Source organism: Bidens hawaiensis, unplaced genomic scaffold (genome assembly GCF_021521415.1).
Source record: "Bidens hawaiensis isolate Kalapana, Puna unplaced genomic scaffold, B.hawaiensis_p1.1 tig00002423_1, whole genome shotgun sequence".
Classification (NCBI taxonomy): domain Eukaryota; kingdom Viridiplantae; phylum Streptophyta; class Magnoliopsida; order Asterales; family Asteraceae; genus Bidens; species Bidens hawaiensis.
The window spans coordinates 704,917-719,614 of NW_027491133.1; the positions used below are offsets into that span (position 1 = coordinate 704,917).

A 14,698-nucleotide genomic window follows, 5' to 3' on the forward strand; every position below is an offset into this window, starting at 1 on the left:
ACATTTATGTTTGTTTAGTTAAATGAACGACCATGAACAAAGGTAGTCTTTGTGAATGATTGGTAATGTGTTCATTTATGTTCATTTGTTTATGTACGTTAGCTAAAGGTTGTTTTAAATTTTTATAATATTATATTTGTAATAACCAACCTAACATTTAAATGTTATTATTTGTTTGGTTAGGTTTGGTTTGGTTTGGTTCGTTTCGTTAATTGTTTGTTAAATAAAGTCTTGCTTTAACAAATAACAAGTCTAAGGTGTTGTTTGTTTTCTCAGATATAAAATGTCTGCAATCTGTGAACCACATCATTAAACATCTGTTGAAGAAGAGATGGACAAAACCTCTGCAGTTTGCAAGAAAAAGACTATTTGTTTTTAACGTATGTAGAATGCTAAAATAAACTGGTGGTGGTGTTGAAACGGTAGTGAAGGGTGGTGGAGGTGGTGGATGGTGGACGGTGGTGGTGGCGGACGGTGGGTGGTGGTGGTGAAGGACGGTGAACGGTGGTGGGGGCGGCGGATGGTGGGTGGTGGGTTGCGGTGGTGGCGCACGACGGTGATGGTGATGGACACTGGGCGTTGATAGGTGTGATGTTTAACCATCTGTAGACCTTAGAAGTGGATGAGCCAAGTCTGCACCAAGAGGAGATCGCGCAACGTTTTTTAATGAAACGTCTTCGAAAAACAAACAGTCCGCATATGGCAATGTCTGCATGTGGTTTGTACGACGCAGACAGAAGAGCTTGCGCATAACTTTTTTAGAAAACCGTCGACTGAGGGATGATTACGTTTATGATTGTTACTTTTATCTCAAGTGCTTAACTTTACATTTAATTATGGTGATTATCTCTAATGTCATGGACTAAGAATGTTGTTTATTTTTTCTTAAAATAGTATATGCTTGTTTGCGTTTGTGAACAACTTCAACTCCTTAACGAACAAAAACATACAAGATCTTCCGTTGGGTTAGTGTACATGAACCATTTGTGAACAACTTTAATGCTAAACGTACGAACATGAACAAAGCTTCGTTTGGTTCGTTTATAACCCTTTGTATATACATATTTGTATTGTTTTTATTTTTTAATAAGAAATTGTTGTAGGCCTCGTGAAGCATGTAAGAAAATCGGGTGTCATGTTTCGAACCTGAAATGTTAGACAAATGTTTTTCATAAATTATGCGCTTGTAAATTTGCGAATAATGTTTTTTAAGTTATGAATAAATGTCCAACTTATGTAAATGTCCGTGTTCGAATACTATTGGCTTAACGACCTCCACCACCACCATGCTTAACTCAATAAAGTCTTCCACAAGTTTTTGCTCGCCTAAAAACTTAGGATGGTTCAAAACCAACTATTACAAAAATAGTACACATGTTTTTCGGTCACAGAGTGAATAAAAACAACCACATCTAATGATAAAGCTACGCGGGTTTTTCGGTCACCTAGTGAATCAAAACCAACCGTTACTCCCAGATCGATCGTTCTTGATTTTAATTTCTTTGATACCAATTACTGGTAATCAAAGAGACAACTGAATGAAAGGAATAATAATTAAGACACAAACTTGAATTTCTTGATTACAATTCTGATTAGAGATATGTTCTTAACACCGACTCAACCAACGCTTCTCAAGACAATGTGTAGTCTTGGGAAATACACCGATTAATCTAACACTAATTACACTTAATCCCTAATAATTAGAACAATATAAGTTTTACCTTAAATAAGTTTAGTTTGAACTTCCAGTAGGACACACTTCCATCATTTTCGATTATCCAACAAGTAACATATAATATATATATATATATATATATATATATATATATATATATATGCTAAACTCACATGTGAAGCATACATCGTAATGATTTTCCATGAATTAGCAGTTCGAAAGCTTCGTCGATTTTGTTGAATGGAAGCTCGTGTGTTATAAATTCATCCAACTTTAGCCCCTCCATCTGAAACATTCATATATGCACATACTAATATTATATTGATTTGCACATACATATACCTATGTTTCGTTAATATACACACATATATACATGTATATAAAAGAAATAAACATACATCGTGCATAAAGTGCTCGACGAAAAGAGGGAGTATACATCGTGCATAAAGTGCTCGACGAAAAGAGGGAGTTGGGTTTTCCCTTTGAAACCGCCAAACACTGAACCAGTGATTGTTCGGCCTTCAAACAATTCCATGGGATGCAATTGCAACAGTCTTGGTGATGGATGAATCCCCAATGTTAGAGTCATCCCCCATCCCTGTATTTACGAATCGATTCACATTAATTATACTACAAAAGTTCACCAATATACATTAAGCATATACATTTATACATACATCATGTGTGGATAAGAAGGCTTCACGAAGTACATCAACATTTCCACAACACTCGAAGCTGAAGTCTACCCCACCTTCTGTCATGTCCCTTATTTTCTGTTTGAGTTTGATAAAAGTATATTATTACTACTTTACATCATCATTTTGCTTAATCTATCTAACATTATAACAATTGTGTACAACAAAATAAGAATTCTACTACTACACACACACACATACACGTACTAGTTACTTACCTCATGTACCGAAGTTTTAAGATCTCTTGGGTTTATAAAGTTCGTCATTCCCAATGTTTGCCCTGTCACATATATAGAAGTTAATATGTGGATGTATCAACGAAATGCTTCTTTGATAAAATTCTACCCTAATTAAATATGCAATTCATTACACCAATATATATTTTTCGTTTGTGCTTTGTTAAACTCGATCCAATAACTTATTTGAACTCCAAAGAATGTTTAGGTTGTTTTATTATTACAGAATTATCTAAAATTAAACTTAGTTATGTTAAGCTTGGTTAGACATGCATGAACACACACAAACAAAATCGGTTGATACCAAACCTTGGATATCGACTCTCTTTTTTGTTAATAACTCGACCGAAACTTGAAATAGCATAAACGAAACAAGACTTGGTATTTAAACCTAAGTAATATTAAACCTAACATCACTCAAAAACCAATTAATCTGATAAACAAACACAAACTAGATAACCCTAACAAATGATCAACTTATAAACTAAACTAACCAAGAGTCAAACTCTTAACAAACTATTTTCTTAACATTTTCCTTGTTTACTGAATAATCTTATTCAAATGTGAACCAAATCGGGATTAACATCTTCATTCTCCACCTAATACTGATTTGGACCCACTTCTCATCATAGTACTACAAACTCAACTTCTTGAGCTAAATTTCAATTTGTTCCCCTTTAGGACATTCGGCCGCATAATGACCAAAATCTTTGCAATTGTAACATCTAATAATGTGTCTTTTATCTTGCACCATGTCCTCCCAAAACCCTACACCAAGGCGCGACGTTTGCCACAGTTTACAAGTATTGTTCGACAACAACCACGGGTTACAAGTATTTATTTGAGTCATAACTTAACGTACACCTTCTTACAATTACCTAGTCATCAAGGCTCTTTAACATCGAGATAATTCCACTATGCTTACGTAAAAACTTATGGACGGACTCATTATCTTTTATCTTCAACAGCTATAACTCGTTTCTAAGTGTTTGTAGACAAACCTTTTGCAGATGATCAACTCCTAAAAACTATCGAATGTGAAGTGATTTCGATATGTCATTTGGTATGATCGTCCCATCCGACATTTTCTTACGCCATTCGCTTTCTATAACTATCACTTGATCGGTTTCACCACACAGGTCTTATCTATTCGACTTCTTGGTTATTGGTCACTTCACACAGATCGTGAAGCCTAGATCGCCTTCACACAGCATGCCGCATGCGACATGGCTCTTGTTCTCGATCATTGATCAAATTACACTGCTCCACATAGATTCATTCACCTACGCGCGCCCTTGGTAAAATTGACTTTAATTTAACGTATTGGAAATAGAACATGTAGGGCATAAAGGTGGACCAAAACAACTTTTTCTTGAATAAAATTGATATCAATTATCTTTTATGCATTTACCTTGATGTTCTACCAGTTAGTTGGAAGATATACCACATTGATGCTATTATAATAGATACTACTTGCGTGGAGTATTCTACACCAAGGCTCGATGTCAGATAACGAAATCAACATATCTCTATTGAATATTATTAGCTATTACATTAGCTGCCTCATTATATTTTGCTTCAAAACTAAACTTGGATGAAGGCCCAGGCATGATCGATGATCAAAACAAACAAAGAAACAAACTGATTTGGAGACATGACCATCTCAGACTCATTTTATTGAGGCCAAACACGACACACCAGAACCAGAACCAATTACATATCCCTATATATATACTAAACCCGATAAATCTAACAAATAAACTAAACAACTTAATTTAAACTCTTAACTAGTCTTTTTTATCTTAATCTTTTCCTAATGATCGAGTTATCCGATTATTCTTTTCTTTCTTTTCACGTGTGAATATGTTTTTTTCCCTTTGTTCCGACAAGGTACTCCAACATCGGAGATGATAACTTGGCGTATTAAGTAGCAAAATAATAACTGATCTCACATAAACTCGTAATAATTGGGTATCAAATTATATGTATAGGTAAATCCCCAGTTTAAATCTGCATCAGATAACTGATACATATAGATGCAACCATGATCTAAAGTGCCTCAAATGTAGCAATGGATTAGAGCAATAAAATGTAAATCTCAAGGGTGATTCATGTATAAACATATATATTCTACCAAATATATTTACTAGATAATAGGTCTCAAGGATTATACATGTATAAAAATATGCTTTGCCCCATAAGCTCAGTTTAAAGGATAAAACATATATTCACAAGTATATATATACTGTGTTGTACCTTTGATACACTTGTCAGAATTGATGTCAATTCCTATAATTTTAGATGCTCCTTTGGTTTTGGCCCCAAGTATGACCTGCTTTAACATGCAATAATCAATACACCACTACTTGAAAACTGTCATTAGCAAGAGTCAAAAATCTAGTGCTAAACAACTAAAATTATTTTGTTGATAGCTTTTAGTGACAGGATATATCATCCTGTAGATTGAAGTAAATTAAAAAAAAAACATATATAAATATACTGCTAGTATTACCGCCAATCCAACAGCACCCAAACCAAAAACTGCCACTGTTGATCCTTCGTGTATGTTTGCGATATTGGTTACAGATCCAAATCCTTCAAACACATATTAATTCTTGCACTAATTCACTTAAAACAAGGATGGACAATTTAAAGAGTAACTAATAAATATGTATATATACATAGACAAAACCTGTAGGGAGACAACAACTAAGTAAAGTCATCTTGTTGAGGGGAGCTTTCGGATTAATCTTGACGACACAAGCTGAATCTATGACTGTGTACTCACTGAAAGTTGAAGTGTTAAAGAATTGGTAGATAGGCTTCCCGTCTAGAGTCAAGAACCTTGTTTTCTCATCATTTCTCATCACGCTTCGGAACGCGTCTACTCGAAACTTTGTACATAGATTGGTGGTTTTGGACTTGCAATAAATGCATTCACCACATTCTCCATTAGGCTGAGGGGTGCGGAGCGCGAGAAAGGGCGCAAGTGGCGAGGCGGTCGCGCCCCGGGGCGCGAGGACCACACCACCGAGGCGCTATAGGGGCGCGAGAGGGGCGCGAGCGCGGAAAAAGAGGCAGGCGCGGGTGGGCTAGCGGCTGGGGGGGGGCGTGAATGTGGCTTGGGATGCGTGAAAAAGAGCCGTTGGGTGGGTTTTGTTAATAAAAAAAAAAATTTTCAAACCCTATATATTAACATACCATCCGGAACACAAAATCAAACTCGATTTTCAACCTATATCAAACCCAAACAAACACCAATATCACATACCAATATCACATACCACACCCAAAACCCAAAATCACCCCATCTTCCAAACCTTTTTTTAAAAACATGGCTGGAAATTGGTACCCAAACCTAGAATCAGATTACAGTTACGACGATTTATGGTCGGCACCGGACCAACCGATGTTTTATTCGGGGTCGCAACAACCATCCGGCTTTCAACCATCCAACATACAACCGTCTCCTAACTTTGTAGTTCCGGAGACACAAGAACCAGAACCAGAAGATGAAGCTGCGGGACAAAGAAGACGCGTCCACCGGAAAAAACAAGTTGCAACGGACGGGTCGGGTTCGGCTTCGACCGGAAGGGCGAAACGGAAAATCACTCCGTGGTCATCGGATGAGAAGGAAGCCCTGTGTCGGGCTTGGATAGCCATTTCTGAGGATCGGCGTTGCGGTAATTGTTTTAACGTTTTTAAAAATGATTTTAAAAAAAAGTTAAATAAAAAAGTTAAATGACTTACAAATTTATTTATGCATTTTGCAGCCGACTACCAAAAGAGCAAGGTCTTTTGGACAAAGGTTAGGGAGACGTTCTATTCGCTCGTTGGGAGTACAGAGCGGAACCCCGATATGATTTCGGGTCGGTGGACCGAAATCAGAAAATTTGTCGGCTTGTTTACTAATCTGTTCAACAGGAACGCCGGTCGTATGAGACCAAGTGGCAGTGACGATTTGGCGGTCTATAATTTCACTGTCGAAGAGTGGAGGCAGGAGTGCCTGCGGAGGTATGGGACGGTGAAGACGTGGGACGGTGTAAAGGTGTGGGAGAGGTTGAGAAGGTGTTCCAAGTGGGTTGAGCTGGTGGCGCCGGACCTTGATGCGGAAGTAGGGCCGAAACGGACTAAAACTAGTTCGTCTGGAGCGTACAGCACTTCCGCCGGGTCGGATTGCCGGGTTGGATTCGACCTAAACGTTGCGGGGGAGGAAACGTCTTCACCGCCGAGGAGGCGGCCATTGGGAAGGGACGCCAGGGGGAAAAAACCGGCTGAGGGGGAAGCCGTAAACATCAACGATCTTGTTGAATCCCTCAATAAATTCAACAAAACCATGGAGGTGGTCTCTATTGACAAAAAGGAAAAAAAAAGAATGAGAGATTTGGACTTCCTTGCAAGAGACTTCAGCCACCTAAATCCGGTCGACCAAATGCTGATGGAAAAACAAAAGGAACGTATCCGGAAGAGGTTGATCGAAGAAGACGAAGGCGAAGAATAAGAATAATGTTTTTCTTTAGTACTTTAATTTTTTTTTATATATTAATGTGTTTTTTTAATTAATGTGTGTTTTTTTAAATAATTTCTTGTTTTTTTAATAATACGTTTTTTTAATACATTTATAAAAAAATAAAAAAATAAACCGCTCGCGCCCCCTCTCGCGCCCCTCCACACCATGGCCCGGGGCGCTATCACCACTACCAACACCCATCTTATCAAGTTTCTCTCTCTGCCACACGTCACAATATTATTGGCTCGCGCCCCCACTCACGCCCCCTCTCGCGCCCCCCACACCCCTCAGCCTTAAAAATTGTAAGAACATAATCTCCTTTCTTTATGTCCCCCACACCTTCCCCTACAGACTCAACAACCCTACATATACGGATTAAACGAATCAACTAATACGCAAATTAACGCCATATAATAACACTGCATAGTCATTTATACAAAATGTAATTGGATAACACCCTAAGATCTTGTATAGAAGTATAAAGTTGCAATCTCAGTTTCCGAATATTATAATATTTAATGTAGAGGTAATTAGACACAGCTTCAAAAGATGAATACTGGGGTCTTTGCAGCGGGTTTTCAGTCAGCCGCGTTGTAAAAGGATTACTAAAGGGATCATGTCCAAATAAGCAAACAAGGGGGCAAAATTAAGCAAACAACCGTGATATCTACAACCTGTCATGTATACCAGTAACACTTGCACGGCGTTTATAAGGTTAAATGTTTCAAGTTCAAAAGATTACCCGGAGGCCTCATGTCCGAATATCCGAGGATACACCCATTGATATTCATTCTGTATATAAGTATTCAGTGTATAAGTACTCTAATAAAAGGATAAAATGAAAACCATGGATACATGAAAACTTCGTGAAAACCATTGGTTTTAAATAATCTCAATTATCACCTTTTGGTAGTTGGAATGACTTGTGACAGTCTCATGTTTTAACATGTTTGCTTCCAACGATCCACGACTAACGGAAGCGTAACTCCGTTAGTCTCCGGTTGTAGGGAAAACGTTTTCGGTCGGAAAATTTAATTTTCACCGGAAAATTCAACATTTTCGTTCCAAACCTCTTCAAAACCTTAGATTGGACTTTTAGAAACATTTTTTTTGTTAAAGTCTCCACAGGAACCTTGGTAGTGAATGCCGAAAAAACGTGTTCGACCGGAAAAACAGGTGGAAACAGTTGTGTTCAGATAATGGTGGTCGGCGGTTGTGGTGTTTGGGTAGTGGTAGTCAAAGCTGGTGTTCAAGTGGCAGTAGTGGTGTTCATGTGGTGGTTGTCGGTCGACGGCAGTGGTGTTCAGGTGGTGGTGGTCAGTGGTGATGTTCAGGTTGAGTTTTCCGGCGAAAAAAAAGTTTTCCGGCAAAAAAATGTTTTTCCGGTGGCCGAAGACTAACGGAGTTACACTACCATTAGTCGTGGATCGTTAGAAGCAAACATGTTAAATGTTAGACTTTCACCGGCCATTTCATTAGTTGAAACTAGCAGCCACCAAAAAAAGATAATATTATTAATAATAACATATAATAATAAAAATACTAAAGTATTTTAAATTGTAAGATTTAGTACCTGAGATTATATACAAAAATGTTTCAGTTAAATATTGAAACACTAAGTAGATATAAGTTTTTTATATGAATATTTATAGTATTGAAATATTGATAACGATAGGTTTATTCGGATATTTATGTTAAAGGTTTAACATAAAAATAATTGTTAACCTAGCTTGTTGTTTGTTTAGAACAACATCAGTAGTTTTAAATGCTATACTTTTATAAAACTATTGTAAATATTGATCAACAAATTTTTTTTAAGTAAATAATTCCAAAATTGGTAGGAGTAAGGAGAAGGAGACTGACAAAAGTTGTAGCTTTTAATTAAAGGTTATAGATTATATCATATATATTCATACCTCGCCCTTCCAAGCACTAAGATCAGTATGACAGATTGAAGTGAATAGGATTTTCACCCGGACTTCTGATTGCTGAGGGGGTTGAACGCGAATTTGCTGCATGGAGAAAGGCTGCCCAGGACCCCATGCCACAGCAGCTTCAAACAACATACACAAATTTTATTATAACATGATTATTTGATATATACTTAAACTTCTAATCATATGTTTTTAATTCAAAGTCATCGATCAATACATGTTTTACATGAACTAAACAAACCTGTGCATGTAATTTCTTTGCCAGAGTGTGCGTTAGCTTCTTCGTTGGTGTACATATTGCTGTATCTGATTAGTTGGTTTTGGAAATGCAATGTTTGCATTTGATATTTAATTTATAAAAATCTGTATCTTGATGATATGTAGGGTAGCATGAGTTGGCTATCAAGTGGCATTGATTTATTGTTCAAGAAAAGTAAATGTGGCATAGATCTAATGTGATATGTGTCACATTGTTAATAATTGCATGTATGTCCAAGACTCCAAGTTGTGAGCCTCAAAGCAAACGTTTCAAAAAAAAAAAAAATCCAAATTTGAAGGAATTTTGGACTACAAAGGTCCATTATGTTTGCGGGCACGGGCTTATGCTTGTGATATATGTTGGTGGTGGTTGCGCACGCTCTTGGTGGCAACGATGTTGAGGTTGTGGCCACGGAGGGAGTGTCTGTTATGCAGTCGTGGTGGCAATGGCCAGGGTGGATGGGGTACGTAGTCAAAGATTTTAATTCCTTAGATTGAATTCCTTTTCAGTTTGACACAAAAGAAATGTGTAAATTAATACATCAAGAATTAAAACAAACATTCAAAATACACTTTCTTTTTACAAAAATCAAAAATTTTATTGAATTTCACGAAACAAACACGTATCAACATGTTCCGCTAAGGGTGTTCATTATGGACCCCTCCACGTTATCGCCACGTAAGAGATTGGGTTTCGAAGCCCTTCTCCATAACGTCCCGATGTGGTTTAAAGCCCATTGCGCGCCCCAATATATATATGTATGTATGTGTGTGTGCGTATATGAGAAGGAGAGACATAGAGAGAAACACATGGCCCCACCGCAACTTCCTTAGGCGCCCATTATTGTGAACCCCCCCCCCCCCCCTCCAAAAAAAATAAAAACCTCAAGCGCCCCTCGGCGGTGGGCAGGGGCTTCGAAGCCCCAAGGGAGCGCCCGTAGCGTATGATCTAATAAATCACTAAATTACTACAATTACGTACTATTTTTACGCGCCTCATGTAGGCTTAGGGGACCAGGAAAAGAGAGAATTTTGGGATTGTCTAGACACAGTGGTAGGGGGCATACCTAGGGGTGAGAGGATTTGTATAGGAGGTGATTTTAATGGACACATTGGTAAGGCTAACGATGGTTTTCAAGCCGTACATGGGGGTTTCGGTTTTGGTGAAAGGAATGAGGCAGGAACAAAACTCCTAGAGTTTGCGGTGGCCCATGACCTAGGAATTATAAATTCTTATTTTAGGAAACAAGACCCTCAGTTGATCACTTTTAGCAGTGGCGGACGCGACACGCAAATTGACTACCTTTTAATGAGGCAAGGAGACCGACATTGGTGGAAGGACTGCAAAGCCATACCTGGGGAGACGGTGGTGGCTCAACACCGACTGCTGGTAACAGATATAGGCTTCAGAAATAAGCTGACTGTTCGTGAGAAGAAAGGTACACCTAGAATTCGATGGGGAAATTTGAGGGACGAAAATCTCCTACTGTTTAAGGATAAACTCAGACTGCAGATGCAGGCTCGACTAAATGGGTACTCAACTCATATATGGGAAGCTATGGCTACAAAGATCATCCAAATAGCAAAGGAGACTCTCGGGGTCACAACAGGAAAGACAGGTGGGCATAAGGAGTCTTGGTGGTGGAACGAGGCTGTACAAGATAAGATAAGGGACAAACAAGGATGTTTCAGGGAGCTTATGAGGTGCACGAATGAGGAGGAGCGCGTGGAATTGAGGGAGACCTACAAAACGGCCAAGAGAGAGGCGAAGAAGGCAGTTGCGGAAGCAAAGAACGCGGCTTATAAACAGATGTATGAACGTTTAGAAACAAAAGAGGGGGAACATGCTATGTTTAAGATTGCCAAAGCCAGGGAGCGTATAAGGCAAGATCTAGGGCCGGTGAAGTTCATAAAGGATACAGATGGGCATGTACTAGTCAAGGAGCATGACATCAAGCTAAGATAGCAAACCTATTTCCACAATCTTTTCAATAATGGGAGAGCTTACCAAGAAGAACATGACAACACAACCTCCCAACGACAACAACCGAATAACTGCTAGAATAACTGCTACAGCCGACGAATCACACGAGAAGAGGTGCAGACTGCACTTAGGAGGATGGGAAGGGCTAAGGCGGTTGGCCCAGACAACATACCCGTCGAGGTGTGGAAGTGTCTCCCAGAGAGGAAGGAGTCACGTGGTTAACTACTCTGTTCAATAGTATCCTTAAATCTGGTAAGATGTCAGACCAATGGAGGAACAGCGTTGTAATTCCTATCTATAAGAACAAAGGAGACGCCCAATGTTGTGGTAACTACCGAGGAATCAAACTACTAAGTCATACTATGAAGCTATGGGAAAGAGCGATTGAGGTTAGACTTAGACGAGAAACTCAGGTTATGGTGAACCAATTTGGATTCATGCCGGGGCGTTCCACCACAGAGGCAATACACCTTATAAGAAGATTGATGGAAAAATATCGGGAGAAGAAGGCGTGACCTGCATATGGTGTTTATTGACCTAGAAAAGGCGTACGACAGTGTGCCACGACAGGTGCTTAGGGAGTGCTTGGAGGGTAGAGGAGTACCCGGGAAATATATAGAGATAATTATGGATATGTATACCAGGAGTGCAACAAGTGTCCGTGCGCTAGTGGGTGATACTGATCTCTTCCCTGTAGAGGTAGGTCTTCATCAGGGGTCAGCACTGAGTCCGTTTCTTTTTGCAGTATGATGAGTTGTCAAAGTCGATTCAGGGGACGCTCCCATGGTGTATGATGTTCGCAGACGATATTGTGTTACTTGCTGAGAGAAAACAGGATCTAAACATGAGACTTGAGGAGTGGCGAACAGCCTTAGAGACAAAAGGTTTAAGGATTAGTCGATCTAAGACGGAGTATATCTACTGTGCTTTTGGAGGGGTAAATGACAATGAGGACACACATATTACCATTGAAGGGCATGTGGTTCCGCAGGTAACGAAGTTCAAGTATCTAGGATCATTTGTTCAGAGCAATGGGGAATTAGACAGTGATGTGACACATCGAGTTCAGGTAGGATGGGGTAGATGGAAAGCAGTCACAGATATATTGTGCGACAAGAGTTTCCCAACTAAACTAAAGGAAAATTTTATAGGGTTGTAGTAAGACCTGCAATGCTATATGGAACAGATTGTTGGGCCATCAAGAAGACACAAGTGCGGAAGATGGAGGTGGCAGAAATGAGAATGCTACGTTGGATGTGTGGGCACACAAGGTTAGACCGAATAAGAAACGTCGTGTTTCGGGAGAGATTAGGGGTGGCGAACATAGCAGACAAGATAAGAGAGTGGAGATTGAAATGGTTTGGACATGTGAAGAGAAGATAAACGACGAATCCTGTTAGATCCATAGAAAACATTACTATAGAGGGGAGAAGGGGTAGAGGAAGACCTAAATTGACTTGGGATGAGAGGATTAAGCATGATTTGATAGACCTAAACCTCTCCGAGGACATGGTTGAGGATAGGAATGCTTGGAGAAGTAGAATTAAAGTTAAGGATTTTTAGGAAGAAAGGAATACCTTAGGGCTTCTATTTACCTTATTTTAGTCACACACCATAACAATATTTTCTCTACATAAATATTATTATTATTATTATTATTATTATTATTATTATTATTATTATTATTATTAGTGTTGAACTCTGATCTTCTTTGTATTGCTTCATACATATGTACTTTAGAGCTGAGGGTCTCTCTGGAAGACACCTCTTTATCCATGTGGATAGAGGTACGGTGTGCCTACATCCCACCCTCCCCAGACCCTACTTATAGCTATGCTATTGATGAGACTTTACTGGGTATGATTGATTGATATTATTTATCAAAATAATAAATTCTACAGATTAAAGACCATCATATATTCTACAGAATAAAACAAATTAATTTCCTGTGTCAAATAGCTGGTTCCTTACGTTATTATTAAAGAGTTCCTAAAGTAAATTTTCCTAATATAATCAATAGTTTTATTGTAACCTAAAAGAAAATTTCAAAGGGTGATCTTTAATATTCTACTGATACCTAAGTATTTTGATAAATGTGTTTCAATTAGAATAGTGAGGGTTAGGGTTGTTCATGATTCAATTTGAAATATCGTGAAAAGGTTCAAAACGGTCATTGGTTTGGATTTACGATTGTTTTTTTTTCTGAACTTTCGGTTGGTTGGTTAGAAAATTTTCAAACGGTAACGAACGGTTTGGTTTACGGTTTGTACTGAAACCAGCCGTATAAAACCGGACCGGACCACGTGATATATATATATATATATATATTATTTTATGTCATAAATGTATACACAAGTATATTAATAGACATAATTGAATAAAAGTTATTAATACATATAGTATACAACTACACATTACTAAACACAGGTAGTGACACTAAATAAAAAAATAAAAAAAGTAACAAATTCAAAACGTAAAAACTTAAACTAGCATTTCAATATTATAAATGAGAAACAAAATTTCAGTTGTCGTTTGTTACCTTCTGTAAATTACTGTTGGTGTTTGTTACTTTATGTAAATTATTGGAAGTCGTACAATTAAATATCATGAATTATTTTGGAGATTTTGTAGAACATTCCCCAACAAATTCAAACCATGAAACCAAACTGTTACAACGGTTCGATTTAGTTCAGTTTAAAAGTTCAACGGTTTGGTTTTGGTTTATAAAATCAAGAACGTACCGTTACTAACGGCTTGCTTCACGGTTTCACCTAAAAACGGTGAAAACCGGACCGTGAACACCCCTAGTGAGGGTGTAAGTTTTCTTACGGACAAAAAGTATAAATTTAAAAACAAGATTAGAGAATATCTGGGTTTACCTTGTATTAAAAAAACAAATCACACCAAAGAAACTAAATGATTATGGAAAAAAATCTAAAAGGAATGTATGTTAAATGACTGTGGAAAAAAGTCCCAAAAAATCAAAGAGATCACACATTAAATGAGTGTGGAAATAATGCGTTTTTTTGGGGACAAGAATGAAAAGATAGTAAAAAGACATATGATTGGTAAATTTAGGAAAGGGAAAAATTTTCAAATGTATTTATGAAAACAAATTTCAAGTTTATGTTTTATTTTTATAGAACTTCAGAAATAAGTGGTATAAACTTGTCTTGAGTCAGTTAAAATATGTCATGTGGTCATAAACTAACCGTGACGATCATGTTCACTAATCATTAGTTGCATGACTCGTAATCAACGCAGTACTACATAAATCATTTAGTTGCGACAAGTAGATTACAACTTTTCGAGACAAGAGTAGTTTACTAAACTAAACTTGGCGAGTTGTTTTGTTTACTAAATACATCGAACCGGTTAGTTTTACAAGAAACTAACTGAACCGGTA

At 37.9% G+C, this 14,698-nt stretch overlaps 1 protein-coding gene across 1 annotated transcript; it reads right to left on the reverse strand.

The window, feature by feature from the left end:
- Window positions 1–1,487: 1,487 nt before the first annotated feature.
- LOC143619266 (alcohol dehydrogenase-like 4) lies at window positions 1,488–9,441 on the reverse strand. The gene is made up of 11 exons (XM_077091234.1): window positions 9,292–9,441; window positions 9,033–9,169; window positions 7,859–7,908; window positions 7,409–7,478; window positions 5,299–5,563; window positions 5,119–5,201; window positions 4,863–4,938; window positions 2,589–2,650; window positions 2,353–2,448; window positions 2,112–2,273; window positions 1,488–1,961 (listed from the first exon to the last, which is right to left on the reverse strand). Exons 1-11 carry the CDS (start codon window positions 9,389–9,391, stop codon window positions 1,845–1,847), a joined length of 1,218 nt encoding a protein of 405 aa, XP_076947349.1. The 5' UTR covers window positions 9,392–9,441; the 3' UTR covers window positions 1,488–1,844.
- Between the last annotated feature and the right edge of the window lie 5,257 nt (window positions 9,442–14,698).

What these genes read in the sequence shown, in the direction of transcription:
- LOC143619266 (XM_077091234.1), bottom strand. Translation starts at nt 9,391, where the DNA reads ATGCAAACATTGCATTTCCAAAACCAACTAATCAGATACAGCAATATG. An exon ending in TTAGTGCTTGGAAGGGCGAG is followed by an intron (nt 7,909 to 9,032) that starts GTATGAATATAT and finishes ACTTATATACAG; the next exon opens with AATGAATATCAATGGGTGTA. An exon ending in TTAAAACTTCGGTACATGAG is followed by an intron (nt 2,449 to 2,588) that starts GTAAGTAACTAG and finishes AAACTCAAACAG; the next exon opens with AAAATAAGGGACATGACAGA.